General features: G+C 42.6%; 1 protein-coding gene across 4 annotated transcripts in view; it reads left to right on the top strand.

The window, feature by feature from the left end:
- Window positions 1-17772, top strand: part of FRMD3 (FERM domain containing 3) — a 222269-nt gene that overhangs the window by 131419 nt on the left and 73078 nt on the right. For 2 of the 4 annotated variants that reach the window (XM_073345076.1, XM_073345077.1), the window contains 2 exons: window positions 12257-12354; window positions 15318-15441. The exons of 1 other annotated variant lie outside the window; for it this stretch is intronic. In XM_073345076.1, the coding sequence (XP_073201177.1) occupies window positions 12257-12354; window positions 15318-15441 (222 nt within the window). The remainder of the gene's footprint in view (window positions 1-12256; window positions 12355-15317; window positions 15442-17772) is intronic. One more of the 4 variants, XM_073345078.1, reaches the window with a different exon arrangement.

Below are 17772 nucleotides of genomic sequence, written 5' to 3' on the forward strand. Positions count from 1 at the left end.
TGGTGATTAGTCTTTAGTACTTTTGAAAAATAAGGCCAGTTGATTTGGTACACAAATCTGGATTTAAGAGCCTAATTTTAGGCACTCAGATTGAAACATCTTGGCCAATATAAATAGTAGTTGCTGGATATTCAGCCATTTTTCCCTGACCTTCCATATTTTCAATGAAAAATTGAGAGCCAAATCTCCATAGCAGGAAAAGTTTGGGTAAGAGCCAGAAACTCTGTTCCAACTTATGAGATTTCTGTGGGGGATAAGGGGTGTTTTGCTGCTTGCAGAGTGAGCAGGGGGTATGATCCTCCAAATACTCACACATCTTGATATATGTGTATATGGGAGATCCCGTGGGCCTCAGGACATCTGCAGAGGACTGTAGCATTTTCACTGCTTTTCATGCTCTCCTTTCCACTTCATGGCTGATTTAGTAAATGTATACTCCCATGCACTATTCCATGCGCTTTGGACAATAAACCCAAATTGCCCCTGGGAGTTTGACAGCGTGGACGAAGAACCTATATAAAAGAAGGTTGAAGTGGTCAGCTGTATTTTTCCCAGCAATTTTGTGAATGTAGAACCCAGTTCTGTGGTGAACTTCATGTGGGGCCCACCCATGGGGAGCCACTTGTAGGATCAGGTATGATATTTGTGACAAGATTACTTGAAATTTTACAGGGAGATGTGATCGGTAGTCTAAAGAAGCAGACGAATTATTTTGCAGACTAAGTTACAAAAATCCATTAAGTGTAAAACAGCACAAGGTTTACTAGAAAATTATTTTATTTGCTTAGTTGGACATAAAATAGAAGAAATGGTTGTTGAGATTAAAATCTTCCTTGTGATCTGCAGCCACAATGAAGATAGTCTCTTATATATTCTGTGCATGGGCATCTACTGATCTCAGTGGGGGCTCTGTGTGCCAAAATAGCTGCAGTATATGCATTAAAGATGTGATCATATAGGTGAGTTTTGCCCTTAATTGAAATGTTCCGGTGGTGGTGGTGGTATTATCTAACATTTATAATGAGTTAGTTCCCAAAGGCCTCAACCGGTTGAGGGCCCTATTGTACTAGGTCAGAGGTGGGCAAACTACGGCCTGTGGGCTGGATCCGGCCCGCCAGCCGTTTTAATCCAGACCTTGAGCTGCCACTGGGGAGTGGGGTCTGGGACTTGCCCCGCTCCAGCATTCCAGCTTGGGGAGCAGGGTTGGGGGCCGCTCTGCGCGGCTCCTGGAAGCAGCGGCATCTCCCCCCTCCTGCTCCTATGTGTAGGGGAAGCCTGGGGGCTCCACATGCTGCTCCTGCCCCTAGCGCTGCCCCTGCCGCTCCCATTGGCCAGGAACCATAGCCAATGGGAGCTGAAGGGACGGCGCCTGCGTACAGGGCAGCGTGCAGCAGAGCTGCCTGGCCATGCGTTCACATAGGAGCCGGAGAGGGGAACATGCCGCTGCTTCCGGGAGCTGCTTGAGGTAAGCACCGCCTGGCGCCTCTCCCCGTGCCCCAACCCCCTGCCCCAGCCCTGATCCCCCTCCCACCCTCTGAAGCCCTCAGTCCATCCCGGAGCACCCTCCTACACCCAAACTCCTCATCCTCAGCCCCACACGAGAGCCCTCACCCCCCCCCCCACTGCAACACCTCCCCCCAGCCCGGAGTCCCCTTCTGCATCCTGAACTCCTCATTTCTGGCCCCACCCTGGAGGTGCACCCCTAGCCAGAGCCCTCACCCTCTCCTGTACCCCAACCCCAATTTTCTGAGCATTCATGGCCCGCCTACAATTTCTATACCCAGATGTGGCCCTCAGGCCAAAAAGTTTGCATACCCCTGTGTTAGGGAGTTAAAAGCAACCAGATGATGTGGTTGTATCATATGATAACACACTTTCCATTCCACTGATTCCTCAGGAAGATACAAAACAGCAGATACTAAAGTTGCACATCCATTTTTGAATCAGCAGGTCTGGATAACTTGCACCCAAGAATTTTGAAAGAGCTGGCTGAGGAGCTCACTAACAATTAATGTTGATTTTTTCAATAAGTCATGGAATACCAGGGAGGTTCAGTAGACTAGAAGCAAGCTAATGTTTCAACATTTAAAAAGGGTAAACAGGATGTTATAGGCCTGTCAGTCTGACGTCAAGAAAATGGAGCAACTGATATGGGGCTTGATTAATAAAGAATTATGGGAGGGTAATATAATTAATGATAATCAACATGGGTTTATGGAAAATAGATCATGTCAAAGTAGCTTGATAACTTTTTTTGATGAGACTAGAAGTTTGCTGGATAAAGGTAATAGTGCTGATGTAATATACTTAAACTTATGGAAGGCATTGAACTTGGGACTGCATAGCATTTTGATTAAAAAAATAACTAGAAAGATGTAAAATTAACATTATATATTGGATTAAAAGCTGGCTAACTGGTAGATCTAAAATCTAATTGTAAATAGAGAATCATCATCAAATGGGTGTGGTTTTGATCCTATGCTATTTAACATTTTTATTAATGACCTGGAAGAAAACATGAAATCATCCCTGTTAAAGTTTGATGACACACAACCTAGGAGAGTGGTAAATAATGAAGAGGGCAGGTCACTACAGAGGGCAGGTTCGCTTGATAAACTGAGTGCAAGCAAGCACTGTGAGTTTTAATACAACTAAATGTAAATGTGTACATCTAGGAACAAAGACTGTAGGCCCTACTTACAAGATGGAAGACTCCATCCCGGGAATTAGTGACTCTGAGGCCGTGTCTACACTACCAAGTTTTGTCACCAAAAACTGCCTTTTGGTGACAAAACAGCAAGAGTGGACACACTACAATGGGACTTTTGTCATGAAAAACGTCCTGTTTTGGCAACAAAAAAACTTCCACCCCTAGGAGATACTTTTCTTTTCCCCTCCCTTTATTGTCGACAAAGAGCCAGTGTAGACACTGCTGATTGTTTTGTCAACAGAACTGGCTCCCGCCAGTATCCCACAATGCCTGCCCTGATTGCTCTGCTGAGTGTTTTGATCTCTGCAGGCATGCGCCCCTCCCCTTTCAAAGCGCTGGGAAGTATCTGTGTGCTGCTCCCTTTGGGGAACAAACAAAGAGCAAATCTTTGGAATGCTCCTGTTCTGCCCTAAGAACACAGCCACAGCGGGAGGGGGACAGACTGCTGTGCTGCTTTGCCATTCCTCAGCACCTAGAGCTCACAGAGCTACTCATGATGCTGCTCTGGGCAGCTGAGGGGGCTGTGGGAGAACTCAGAGAGAATCCCAAGATGCGGAGAGATCAGCTCTTCCTTCCCACAACACTGCACAGTGGGATACATACCCACAGAGCATTGCTCACCCTGTCGATGATGGTGTCCCCAATGTGGGCATGATTTGTCCACAGAGGGAGCAAGTGTGAACACCCTTTGGCAATTTTTGTTTTGTCGACTTTCGGGTGTCAACATAAGTTTTGTCAACAAAACTTGGTAGTGTAGACAAGCCCTAAGAAAGATGTAGGGGTTGCAGTGGATAATCATTTGAACATGAGCTCCCAGTGCAACACTGTGACCAAAAGGGCTTATGCATAAACAAAGGAATCCCAAGTAGGAGTATGAAGATTATTTTACCTCTGTATTTGGCACTGCTGCGACTGCTTCTGGAATCCTGTGTCCAGTTCTGGCATTCACAATTCAAGACGGATGTTGATGAATTGTAGAGGGTTCAGAGAACAACCACTAGAATGACTGAAAGATTAGAAAACATGTCTTGTAGATTGAGCTCTTTGAGCATGTTGCTATGCAGTTTAACAAAGAGAAGGTTAAGGGGTGACTTGATGACCTTCTATAAGTACCTATCTGGGGAACAAATGTTTAAAAATAGGCTCTTCAATTTAGCAGGGAAAGGTATAACATGATCCAATGGCTGAAATTGAAGCTAGACAAATTTAGGCTGGCAATAAGATGTAATTTTTTAAGAGTGTAATTAGCCACTGGAACAATTTACCAAGTGTGTGGTGGATTCTCCATCAGTGACAATTTTAAAATCAAGATTGGATGTTTTTCTTTAGAAATGCTCGAGGAATTATTTTGGGGGTGTTCTATGGCCTGTGGTGTACAAGAGGTCAGACTAGATGATCACAGTGATCCCTTTTGGCCTTGTAATTCTTGAGTCTGTGAACCAATCCTGATTTCAAGAATGGGATCTTGCAGTCAAACAAATCCAGCAAATTTGTGAGGTTGAGTAAAACCTCAGTGAAGACAAAAGAGGGCTTCTAAATTACTAAGAGAGCACTTCAAAAGTTGGAATAAAATAAGAAAATTCCTCTAAGTCTAAGGGGGAGGGGGAACAAATAGAATTGCCTGCTGAGAATTTAAAATGCTGCTGCTGATATAAATAGTTAAAAGTAGAGCTAATCAAATAACATACGAATGGCTAGAGTGCACGGATGTGATCGACTCCGTGTAAGGACTGTGTCGTTCAAAGTCCAACACAAAGAGAATCATAGCTCTCAGGTATGATTCCTGTCCTGCTCCCCCTTGCTCCGAAGGGTAGTAACCCTCCACCCCATAGTAGCTCAGCTATGTTGGCTGGTGCTTTGGGGGGAGTGTGGGGGCGGCGGGCCAGAGCCAAGGTTCTATCTACACCCACCTCACTTGCTTTGGAGTAGGTGAGGAATAGTGGGCAAACAATGCTTCTGAGCCCCCCAGACCAAGGTCCAAGGATGCCATGAGGGAGCTGGGAGGCAGACGGGGCCCTATTCCCTCAAGTCGCTGTGTAGGCTGGACCCCTTATGAATATTTTTATGAGTAATCGTGGTAACTGAGAGTATTGTGATGACTACTGGTTTATTTGTGAAAGTTCCTGAAAGTTTAATGAAATTTAGTACAAATGATCATTCATTCCAAAATTGATGATAGAGCATGGTATTTGTTGTTTGCTTCAATTAAAAGAAACGCTTCTCTGCATTAAAAAGCAAACATTTAGATTAATTAGTCTCTCTCCTACAACAGGGGGAGATTTAGAGATCTGCAAAATTATGACGTACTATAATGAGTTCAGGTTATGTATACCCGGGACTGGGGGAGGGAGGAAATTAACTACTTTTAGATTAAAAAAAAACAAAACCCTAATACTAATGTTTTGGTTTTTTTGTTGAAGTTCCAAAAGAAGAAGAAATTGGTCTGGTTTTGTAAGCAGATGAGAAGAAAAGGGAAGATGTGCTATGAAAATAAAACTGGTGGAAATTTTTAGAAATTTTTTGCAAAGATGGTTTTTCAAAATTTCAAAAAATTGGTTTTGCTATTTTTCAACTGTCTTACAAAATGTTGACAATTTTTTTACCAATTCTGTATCAGACAAAATAATGTACTTACTCATCATTCAGATAGAAAGCATAAAGGAGGGGCAATTTACAAACTGGCTCCCAAGATATCAAAACTTCAGATTTTTAAGAGGAATCTAAAAGCTATCTGCTCATGGGAACTGTAACACACTGTACTTTATATGCATAGAGAGAGATGTTTGGAGAGACTGAGATTAGGGGAAATCTGTTAGTAGAGAGAAACAGTCGACTGTGCTACTGACCTTAGATGTTGCTTCTTGTTACCTCAGTATCTGTAATATATACATCAGGAAAAATACTGCGCAGATCTTGAGATGCAAATGCTAGATTTGATAAATATCAATTGTTGTATGTTCTTGTGATCTTATATTCAGCGCACCCCATCCAGTAATTATTTTTGCATCTGAGGCAGTGTACATTCTGTAAAGTGGCTTGACAAAAGCTTTTACTCATTAGGTGCTTCAATAAAACTTATATTTTAAAACAGCCCATGTTAGGGCCAACAACGCGCAAGACTTAAATGAAACAGAAAGAAATAGACACACACTAGTTGTTAGAGATACTTATTTGGTCTTTATGTACAACTTTTGCCCTTTCAGAAGTTTTCAAATATTTGCTCTGTTTTCTTTTATGATCATTATAAACTAAATTAACATTGTTTTACTACAGAAAAAGTAAAAAACCAAACCAAACAAACAAATCAACAAAAAAGCAACAAGCAGACAAAAAGCCCCACACTTCTCCAACATCTTATGTTTATAGGAGTCATGGTAATGACTTAATTTGGAGCCAGAAAAGATTTCAATTAATATTAGTATTTTTTATTGCAAGTAGGGTTATAGTAATAAAATGGGGGTACAGTAGAACCTCGATTTTTATGAACACCAATCTTATGAGCAGCACATCATATGAACCATTTTTTCCTAACGTGGAAAAAAACCCCGCATCATAACAGCGATAAGAACAAGTTGACATCTCTTCGTATTCCAGTGCCTTCAATGCATCGCAATTGCAGAGTTTTAAAGCACAAGAAGAAAGCGATGAAGTGCGCCATAGTGCAATTTATGCACCATACCTCTTGTAATTTTGAAATGTTCAATTTTATGAACTCCTCAATACCCTATTAATTCATTAAAATAAGGGTTCTGTCTTATTGTATAGTTCATTATTTGTTTTTGGTAATGTTAACAGAAAATCAGACATTTGCTGTCACGGATGCTCTGAAGATTGCCCCCCCCCGAACCTTAAATAGGACTAGAGACCAGAGTTGTTGATTAATGCTGGCTATACAGCTATAATTTTCTAACAGGAAATCTTTGAATACAGAGTTCATTGGAGTTACTGATCACAGTCTTCCACACTTAAGACCTAAATGAATGACATGATTTTAAAACTGTCTGGATTTTATTTTGGGAAAGTAGAGAGCACATGCTTGTTTTTGTTTTTAATTTGTTGTAGGCAAACAAGTAGAATAAAGACAGTGCTATTCATGAGATTAAAATTGCCCAGACTGTTTGCTTAGAAATACTGCACTCGTCCACTCCCTTTCCCTCTATGTAGATCTACAGGAATGCATATGAAAAATTAGGTTAACTTTCCAGCTGCCCTAGAAATGCTGCTGCTGACCTAAAGTGGCACAGTAATATCTTATCCACTAGGTGCAGAATGTTGTCACTGATGTGGCAAAATAGTTCTCACTCATTTGTAGGTCTATTTTTGGGTGCTAAAAATGTACATGTATGTGTTTGGGGTTGTTTTTCTGGATGAGGGTGCCTAACAACACGGAAGAGCCTAGACAGTCAGTGTTTTGCACCCCATAATGGAGCAGTAAAGGCAGAAAATACTGTGTTTTTCTTTCCTTTACAGTGCAAGCCTTTTCCCTCTTCCCATTTGCATTAAAAGTGATGTAATTTGCAAAAACGTTGCTATTTTAATAACATTTGGTTCCATTAATACAATTCTAAGTCAATACCAAATAATCCGGTGTATATTAACTTTCTTAAACATAACACTTCTACCATTTCTTTGTTATTTGCCTGAGAAATGCTACAGGACGCCATTAGGTGTAAGTGGTTGGCTAAGGAATTTGCAGTTTTGGATGATTTCTGTGTATAGCACATATTATTGACCGTCGTGTGCAGTAATGTAATTTAATGGGGTCAACTGCTGTCAGTGTGTCAACTGCAGTTGATTCTACAAGAGAAGATGGTTGTTTTAATGATCTCTGTTCCTATGCTGTATTCTGAAAGTGTGTGTACCTTTTGTTCTCAATCAGAAGTATGCCTAGTGCAGGCCAGGACTAAATGATTAATGTCACTTCTCCTCAGTTCTGCTCACCATTTGCTGGTTCCAGTATTATCTCTCACTTTACCCCACCTTCAGACTCGGAAACCATCAACCTGCAGTGTTAGAGCAGACCTGTTTGCCTCAGAATTGGCTAGGAAGTGCTGCGATGAACCCATGAGCTGCCTTTTCACAGGATTTGTTTTGTTACTCACTAGACAGCGAACATGCTTTCCCAAGTTTGCTCCCAGAGTTTTGGTTTTTCCCAGGGCTGTGCAGACTGATTTAAATCCTGGAGAGGATGATTAAAACAAGCTTTGAGGCTGCTGGTTTGCCCCGATGCAGTGCCACTGCAACCTCTTTTGGCACATTGTCATTGCAGATTAAGGATTTTTCGTATCACCAAGGCCTTCAGTTTACTAAGGTGGAGCACATTTTTTCCTCTTGGGGACCACCTGTGCTCCAATAATGTCAAGTTTAAAATGGATTAGTGAACTGTGACTGGACAAAGATTACATTAGTCAGACAGAAAAAAATAAATAGTAGAGAGCAGTGTGAGAGTAAATGAAGCCTCTCAGGGACAAGATTCTTACGGAAACATCCAACGCTGTAAGACACTAAAGGGAATTCCTGAAAAGTGACCTTTTTACTTGCTTGAAGAGGGATATAATGTTCTGTTGATTTAATATTTAGCAATAGTCTGTTCTGGGGGAAGGGGCAGGTACACTGGTGGAAGACTTAACACTTTTGAGTCATGCTCCATTCTGGAGTTCGTTACAGATTTACAGGCAAGATTGCTTGGCACAGGATGTATGGGGTAAATACATAGCCAGATAACCTAGACATATAAACTGAGACCCCTGCCGGGATGTCTGTTGACAATGCTGCCTTAGGGGCCCAGGAGGTTCATTTCCATAAGCTGTCCATGCAGGTGAAGGTGAGAGTGGACCGAGCATGGTGAATGCAAATCTTGAAGGATTCCAGGAGTACACAGACCTTCCAAAAATCCCTCCCGGCTGATTTCCTTCCTGCAGCTGTGCTCAAATGGCTTGTTTTCCCACAAGGGGTTAGGAAGCTGCATGGTGGAGCTGCAAGGAGCCAGCTGGCTCACAAGGGAGCTCAGTGCTGGCACCTGAGCTCCAAGATGATCTGTTGCTGTTGGTGGTACTGTACTTGAGTTCCTGGGCAGCTGTCCCTTAGAGAAATATCCCTAAAGAAATGCCTCTCTTCTTGCTTCTGGTGTTCAATGCTGCTCTGTGGTGTAGCCAACAGAAGGTGACTGTTTCCTTTTCATCAGTTCTGTTCTAATGTGAGCAGCTCTGGTGGGGTGGGACTCTCCCAGCCAGGTGTCCTGTGCCCCAGTGCCCACTTCTGCCCCAAGGCCTCTCAGCTTTGTTTGGAAGCTTGTCTCAGATCCTATAGAGCTAAAGGAGAGAATTTCAGCAGGAGCCAGTGCGTTCATCATGGATATTGTTTCTACTATCTGTAGTATTATGAGAGAGAGATTCCATAGTGCAGCCAGTGTTTAAATGAGTGGGTTGGTCCACACAAACTAACAATTTACTATGGCATTTCAGATAACAAGTGAGTATTCTAACCAGTGTATAGTGTAGTGGTGCTGTTAAGGTTGTATCACAACTTCTGTTTAAAGGTCAATGTCAGATTACACCTCATGTTCTTCATAGAAATATGGTTATAATATGAATATGGCCTAAGATATATTTTATGTAAGATGAGTCTTGTAAGGTATCATTGGAAAGGTTATGATTTACTGAATGAGATTATCCAATTTGTATGCATGTATCATTTCTGTATCTAAAGTTAGGAATATTGACTATGTAACAATTATAACTGGGGGTGTATTTGGGAGACACCCACCAAACAGGCCATTGGCTTTGATGGGCCATTAGGAAGAAACAATAAGACTTTAAAGATACTGATCTCTCTCCTTCCTGAGAGGTGTCCTGGGATGTAGCTGTGACACTACTAGGTCAGGTGGTCCTGTCACCTGGTACTAAACACCACCTTGGACTTCTAGTAATTTACCACTGAAAGGAGGGGGAAGTCAAGTCTGGGAAACAAAAGATTCCCACCTTCTGTAAATCTTATTTAAGGCTGGGAAGTTAGGCAATCAGGACTCTTCTCCATTGCCTTCCTGCCCAAGAAGAAAGACTGCTGAAAGTACCTGAAGAGACAAAGGAACTGAGCAGTGAGAAAGGTAAGGGCTGAATCCAGACTGAGACAGAGGAGTCTAGTCTGTAAAGAGAAATAACTGGAACTCTAAGCTACAGAAACTCTGCATCCTGCCCAAAACAACACTGAGTGTGAGAAATTACTTGTTGAAGCCAGTCTCTTTAAAATCTTAAACTTAGTATGCATGTTTTGTTTTGTTTTATTTGCTTCATATAATCTGCTTTGTTCTGTTTGCTATCCCTTATAATCACTTAAAATCTGCCTTTTATAGTTAATAAACTTTTTTGTTTATTATTAAACCCAGTTTGTGCAATTACTAACTGGGGGGGCAAGAACTTGTGTGTATCTTCCTCCACATTGAGGTACGGGGCAAATTTATGAGCTTACATTGTATAGATTTCTCTACAGCACAAAACAATATTATTTTGGGTGTACTTTCCAGAGGGGAGCTGTACTTGAGTGCTGGGTGATTTCCTAGCTGAGTCTTCTCAGAGAGAACTGTTTTGCAGACTGTGTGTGATTCTACGGCTGTTGCGTTCCTACCAGTGTGTATGTGTGCTGCCAGAGGCCGGATAGCATAATTCAGCAAAACAGGGAGAGGGAGCCCAGGCTAATGGAGCAAGCAGGCTCAGTGAAATCCCAGTACATCAGGTGGCATCCCAGAAGGGTAGTCTATCCCGTCACAGTCAACTTTTTCAAGTCCTCTAAAATATAGATGCTTTGTTAGATTCCTTTGAAATTTGGTGTGCCTCAGGAGGTTGGAGGATAAGGTTAGTAAGCCAAACTTGGAGTCGTTTGAGGTAGGGGTTGTGGAGATGTAAGCCCTGGAAAAAAAAATCATTTTTCAAAAAGTTTCTAGGTGGGGATTTTTTGTGCAGAGCTAGAGATCAAACTATTGATGTGATATGGGTCAAAATGGTCTCAATCTGTCAAGCGTTATCCAAGGTAGTGCTTGGAACTCACTAAATCCCTGGGGGAATGAAAACTGAGATCAGTATTTAAGAACATGTTCACTTGGGTAGATGTGTAGTGTGGAAGGATTGTAATTGTGCTTGCACCAATTTAAAAAAAAAAAAGGTTTTTAGGCAGCTGCTTTTTGGTTACCTGGGTAGTTTGAGGGAATGTGCCAACGCCATTTCCCCTTGTGAATACCCCATCACTGATGTTTCTAGTTGGAACTTTTGTAACCCTGTGAATGAAGATCTAATAATTCATGTTGCTTGCTACAAGTGGTGTCTGTTATAATATATTTATTTTATGGGGAGGTTTACTGTGAACACAGCAGAATAATCAGTAGGTGGTCTAATGAAAATTTTTCTTATATTGGGAGAGGAGCTGGAGACTGATATTGTGTCAGGTGGTGAGGACGGAGTGGGGGTGGGGACAGGAACAGGGAGAGGAGTTCTGGCTGTGGAGGGGATGGGACATGAGGATGGGTGGTAGACAAACCTTAGATCGGTGGTTTGAGAAAATCTGTATTTTACTAGCCTTGGGAGTGGACCCAAGTGGCTACTTCCTGATCTCGGGGCAGATTAATGCGGTGTTTCCCAAGATGCACAGTGTGGATATTTGGAATCGACAGCACGCAGTAGCTTGACCGCTGATGGAAAATAAATGTGTATGCTGCCGGAGTTGCCAGTGTGTGGATACTGGGTGATTCTTGGACCAGGAGGTTGCAGTAGTTTGCAGAAGAGCAAGGAGTAAACTGACTACATAGGGATTGCTGACTACAGACTGATTTGGGGTGGCCTGCATTGGCATCATGTTTTGCCCACTTTGCAGCGTCTAACTGGTGACTTAAGAGGTGGTGACCTAGCAGATCTTCTGGTGAACATGGCCTGGGCAATCTCCCTCCCCCTGCTTTGTCCTTTAAATAGTGTTAGTTAGAATCCTGTGGGTGAAAGTGAATGGCTTGTAAAAGGAGGTGAAGAGCATGTATATTTCAGTAACTGTGGGGTTGCCAGAATAAAGGTATTTTTTAATAAACTGGGCATATTGGGGCATTGCTGAAAAAGGGCAGAGTTAAGGTTACATGGGCAATTTTTACATTTCATTTCCTTGTTTTCAGAAGTTTGAGTTTGCTCAGATGAACATTCTGAAAGGGGATGACATACCCCCAAACACCCTTTCTCTGAGCTAACATAGATTTTTGACATTAAATTTACAATAGGGTTCACCTTATGTTGTGCTCTTCGTCATTCTCTCAGTAAAGTACTGTCACTCTTGTTTTCCCAATTATATTTTTCCAGAGGGAAATCAACAACTCTCTTCTTGTCAGTAGTCTAGTTTTTTTGCAGGTCATACCCTCCTTCACATTCCCCTTCACTGCCTTTCATGCAGCAAGTGAAAGACCCAGAATAGTTGACCACAATGATGGTCTTGGTGGTAAAGTAAATACAACATGAAAAGCTCTCACAACAGGGCCTCACTCTTACTCTAAAGTGCTTTTTTTAAACTATATTGCAGATATCTTTTGTATCTACAAATAAAAAGGGACATTTTCCATGGTCGTTTGCTGTGCTCTTTTTCTGATGCTGCCTACCTCGGTGCCTGTATTGTCCAAGGTAAGTACAACCCACAGCACATTGTGAATTATTTCAGCACCTTGAGAGTGGTATTCAATATAAACAGCAAAGGGTTTAGAAGTGTATTTCAGAATAAGGTGAAAAGAAATAGTGAGCCCTTTGTCCTTATGCCATCCTCTCTCTAAACTTGAACATGTGCTTCAAAAATGGAGGGGGTTCAGAAGTGTAAGAAACCAGGAACAAATTAGGACATTGAAAAAAACAAACTAATTCTGTTAGGTTTTTATATGAGAATATACAGTATTTTGTGTATGGTACTCAGCTCTAGCTATAAAAGAAATCAAGGTTCTGTACCTTTATATTTCTGAATATAAACATATGCAATTCCGTACGAACTAAACAAAAGATAAAAGTTAATTGATTCAGAGGCAGTGGTTCAGATTGCATTTTTCCACTTTGAAACAAAGGAGATCTGAATGATAGTTGGACCCCAGGGCAGAGGGAGACAAGTAGATTACCATGGTTATGGGGTCTCAGTCTCTAGGTGATTGGAGTACCATCCTCATTTCCTTTACTGTTTGGTGGCCAATCAAAGGCTGTACTAAGTCAGTTTTAGAAAAGCTAATGAGCACTATAAGATGTAGCCTGTTTGTGTCTGTGTTAACTGAGGACTGGGCATGAGGATAACAGAGTATGCAGTGACATTCCGGAAATATTGGAGATGCTGGAGATTCCTGACACCAACTTAAAAATGTGGGAATAGGTTCTCCCTGGCTGTTCTGTACTGGCCTGACTTTTAGGGCTAAATTTTGAGGAAAAACTGGAGGTGCACATGCAAAACTTGGATACGTAATTGGATCCTTATATTGGTGCAGACAATTCTATGATTGCACACACAGATTGCTAGTTAGATATCTATCTGGAAATTTGTGTGCACAGATACCCAATGTGTAGGCATACATTGTGCTGTAGTAATTTGGCAGCAATGATGTGTTGGAAGTACATCACCAAATTCTACCATCAGATTGGGAGACTCTGATAATTACACTTGCCCTAGTGCCTGTTGCAAATGCCAAGAAGTGACCAAACCCCTGGAAGGGGATAGGCCTGTATAGAAAGAGGGGTAGTACTGTGATGTAAATGCCAATTTTTTGCCCACGTGAATGAGTGGTGAAATAGTGTATGAGGAAAAGGAGCTCAGTTGATTTCTCTTTTGAAATAATCTTTTTAAAATCTTCGTAATATTTTTAGAAGTGACATTTCTTTCTCTTATCCTTTATGTTGTTCCTAGTAAATACCTCAATTTATTTACAGTTTTGTTTATTATTTATCTTAGTGATTTTAATAATGTCCTTCACAATAATTTCTAAGTGATTAGCATATAGGGTTGCCAACGGTCTAATTTCACAAACCCAAACACACTTGCTCCACCCTTTCCCCAAGGCCATGCCCCTGACCTGCCTCTTCTCCAAGGCCCCGCACCTGCTCACTCCAGCCCCCCTTCCTCTGTCGCTCACTCACTTTCACTGGGCTGGGACAGGGGGATGCGGGTGGGCTCTGGTAAGGGCAGTGGGGCCGAGAGGTTTGGAGTGTGGGGGAGGGGGCTTTGGGCTGAGCCTGGGGCAGGGGGTTGGGGTGTCGCAGAGGGTGCGGGCTGTAGGAGGGAGTTTGGGTGCAGGAGGGGGCATGGAGTTGGGGTGTGGGAGGAGGTTCTAGGGGCAGGCTCTGACTGGGCGGCACTTACCTCCGGTGGCTCCTGGAAGTGGAGTAATGTCCAGCAGCGATTCCTAGGCTCCCAGGTGGCTCTTTGCGCTGCCCCTGCCTGCAAGCACCCCCCCCCCCCCAGTTCCCATTGGCCACGGTTCCCTGTTCCCGGCCAATGGGAGCTGCAGAGTCAGTGCTCGGGGCGGGGGCAGTGCACAGAGACTCCCTGGCCATGCCTCCTCCTAGGAGCTGCTGCCGGACATGTTGCCACTTCCGGGAGTGGTGCAGAGCCAGGGCAGGTAGGGAGCCCGCCTTAGTCCCACTGTGCCGCCGGACTTTTAGCATCCTAAAATCTCCTGGTTTGGCTTCGGTCGCCTCTAGGAGCTAGAGCTTGATACCGGGAGACTCCTGGCCAAACTGGGAGGGTTGGCAACCTTATTAGCATGATCAGCAGGAGTGTATAAAGGTTTGGAAAAAGAGGCTGTATATTCTGCTTCCAGATTCGTACATGCAACTTTTGCTGCATTAGGGAGCATTGTCCCTCATGTACAGTATATCCAAAGCCAGACTGAGGCCCAGAGCTGGATAGCAAAGGCCAACAAGGCTAAAAATATGTGCCTAATACTAGGCTTCTAAATCCATATTTAGGCACTTAAATAAGTGGCCTGATTTTCTAAAGAGCTGAACACCCAAGAGCTCCCATCGAAGTCAGTTGACCAAATTCACCGTTGGCATAAACTGGTGCAAATTGACTAATGTTAGTGAGCACAGCTTTTGTGCTTATATACTAGGGTAAGATTAAACTTATTTTCTTCAGTGTTGTTACACTGGGATAGGTGAGAGGAAAATCTAGTTCAGAGTGTTTTGGTCTGTTTTATTAAATTGCTTGTCTACCGAGTGATGAAGGGCAGATGTTTGGTTTAACTATATATATTTTTCAGAGCATGTTATCACCAAATGATGGTTTTCAATTACCTTTTATAATCAATTACCTGCAAACTGTACTTTGAAATTCATTTATTGGATGGGGAGGAGTTTGTGCTCCCACAGTGGTGATGCACATTCCTCAAAGACTAGGTATCTCTCCAGATATTTTGTAGCCTTATGAATGCAACAAGCGTGCTTTCCTTTGGAAATACAGTTTATTGAACTCTTACTAAAATTGGCAACTTTCTGAATGACACATGGAGGTTGATCTACAGGAGGACACGTTCATTCACTATCTCTGTTTTCCATCATTAACTTACTCTTTAATTTAACTCATTCTGCTGCTTTGTTTTGTTTTTTAACTTGTCCAGCTGAGCTCGGTGATTATGATCCTGATGAACACCCAGACAATTACATTAGCGACTTCAAGATTTTTCCCAAACAATCACAGAAGCTGGAAAGGAAAATTGCTGAAATACATCAAAATGAATTCAGGTAATTTAAAGGGCTGCTTGTGAAAGAGGCAGTTGTAAATTATTGTGTGTCTGTTTCTATACAATATGCATAAGCCTTTTGGTTTCTGGTTATTTCTTTTTAAATTCTGAGGAATGTGTTGATAGTTATTTCAAAAATGAAAAAATGGGTGAAAATAACTACAGAAAATTAATTTAGCAGTTTTCTAGGTGAATATCAGGTTTAATACTGGGGATGGGAGATCAGAACAAAAACAACAAATAGAGAACGGTAAAAATTTATTGTGTGTATATCTAATTCCCAGTACAAAAATAAAACTGCATTTAAAACTAAGTCAGTTCACTGTTGGTGACTTGAGCAGTTACACTTGATATAAGGATCTTCAGTGTGTGAATTCTGAAAGCCTGAAGGTACAGGCTTGCAACAGTTTTTCCAGTGTGTCTTGGTGCTCCTCAGCTCCACCCTCTTCATTGTTCCCATCCTGGGAGCAGGAGGGGATTCTGTGCCCTGGGTTTCCTCGCCAGGCAGTGACAGATCTCTGGACCCAGCTGCTCGCAGTGGCTATCAGGGGATGGGGAGGAGGGGCATGTCCAGTACTCACGGTGGCAGCACGTGTGGTGGGGAGGATGCTCCTGGAACTCATGGGGGCACCCAGTGAGAGCAAGGGGGTGCCTGATACAATGGCAGTGGGTGGCGTAGAAGGGGGTGCTGAACAGGGGTAAGGCCGGGGCCAGAAGAGGGCCAGGACTTACAGGGTACAGCCTTCCTCTCCCTGCAGCCTGTCACTACAGTGTTTGGTGGTCTCAGCAGTGTCCCTGCCTGTTTTGCTCCTTCACTGGACAGCTGTGGCAGCAGCCACTAACCAGCATTTACCCTCCCTGGCACAGTCATGCTGAGGAGGCCAGCGGGGAATCTAAGAGTGGCCACGGCACCGGGTCCGGGAAGTTCAAGCAGGTACAAAATCTGGGTAGAAATTAGAAAAATCCAAATACTGGGTTTTTCAAAACATGGGAATTTTTAAGGGGTTTTCAGTAAAAACCGAAAATGAAGAGCCCTAAATATACATAAAGATACAGGTTCTCTCCCACACGCATTCTATACATCCATGCTGTCAAAGGTGCATTATTTGACAATGCAATGTCAGCTTAAAAATATTAACAGGAATGCAAAACCCACTATAAATCACAACTGACCGCTGCGTGTGTGCTGCCAACTGTTACCATGGTATGTGGTGAGCATGAAATGTATGGCTCTCACAAGTGGGCATGGCTTACACTATGAGGGCTGCTGCTGTTTATGTACAGAGTCTAGGGTGACCAGACAGCAAATGTGAAAAATCGGGACAGCAGGTGGGGGTAATAGGAGCCTATATAAGAAAAAGACCCAAAAATCGGGACTGTCCCTATAAAATCGAGACATCTGGTCACCCTAGTTGTCTTTCACGTGAATCTGATTTTCAAATGAAAACTTGGTAGCCATGCAGAGATTTTTACAGTGAGATTTATGATACTTGATCACTTGCATTGTGTATTAAATTGCACATATTGTCATCTTGTTTGTATCTTTAGCAGGAACTATTCACTTGCTGTAATGCTATGACTTTGTGTGTGTGTGTGTTGCATTTATGGATAGGTGTGCATGCATGCACACACAAAAACAGCAATAGCCAGGATGGTGATTTCTGTATAAAGCTTTTTGGAAAGCTGAGGGGGATTAGATTCAGGACCCTTTCCCTCTTCTTCTCTGATCTTTAAATATGGGACCAGAGTAGACAAAAATTAAAATACTTCTTAGTCTAATAGAAGCTAACCATGATCCTGAGATGAAGCACCCTGTTTCTATGGAGAACAGTCACTGCTTTGTGCATGTATACTCCCTTCAGGACTGCCTAAGAATAACCAGACACAAGGTGGGTGGGGCAATATATTTTATTGGACCAGCTTCTGTTGGTGACAGAGAGATGTTTTCGAGCTGAAGAAGAACTGTGTGGCTCAAAAGCATGTCTCTCTGTCACCAACAGAAGTTGGTCCAATGAAAGATATTACCTCATCCACCTAGTCTTCCTAATCTCCTGGGACCAACACAGCTACAGCAACATCGCATATAAGAATAACATGGACAGTAGTAATAAAGGCAACTGCGCTCTTGTCAGCCTGCTTAGAGGAAAGGAGCAGTTGTTGGAGAAGTGGAAGATGAATGTGACATGGAAAAAAGTAAAGAAAAATAGATTGATTGCATTACAAAATGTTTATAATCCACAGTGCATTGTATGTGCTTGAAGTTGTCAGGAACTAATAGGGATTTGTTCAAGCTGATGTGACATGACATGACAGTAACAGTGAGGTGTACAGG

This window comes from Lepidochelys kempii, chromosome 5 (genome assembly GCF_965140265.1).
Source record: "Lepidochelys kempii isolate rLepKem1 chromosome 5, rLepKem1.hap2, whole genome shotgun sequence".
Classification (NCBI taxonomy): domain Eukaryota; kingdom Metazoa; phylum Chordata; order Testudines; family Cheloniidae; genus Lepidochelys; species Lepidochelys kempii.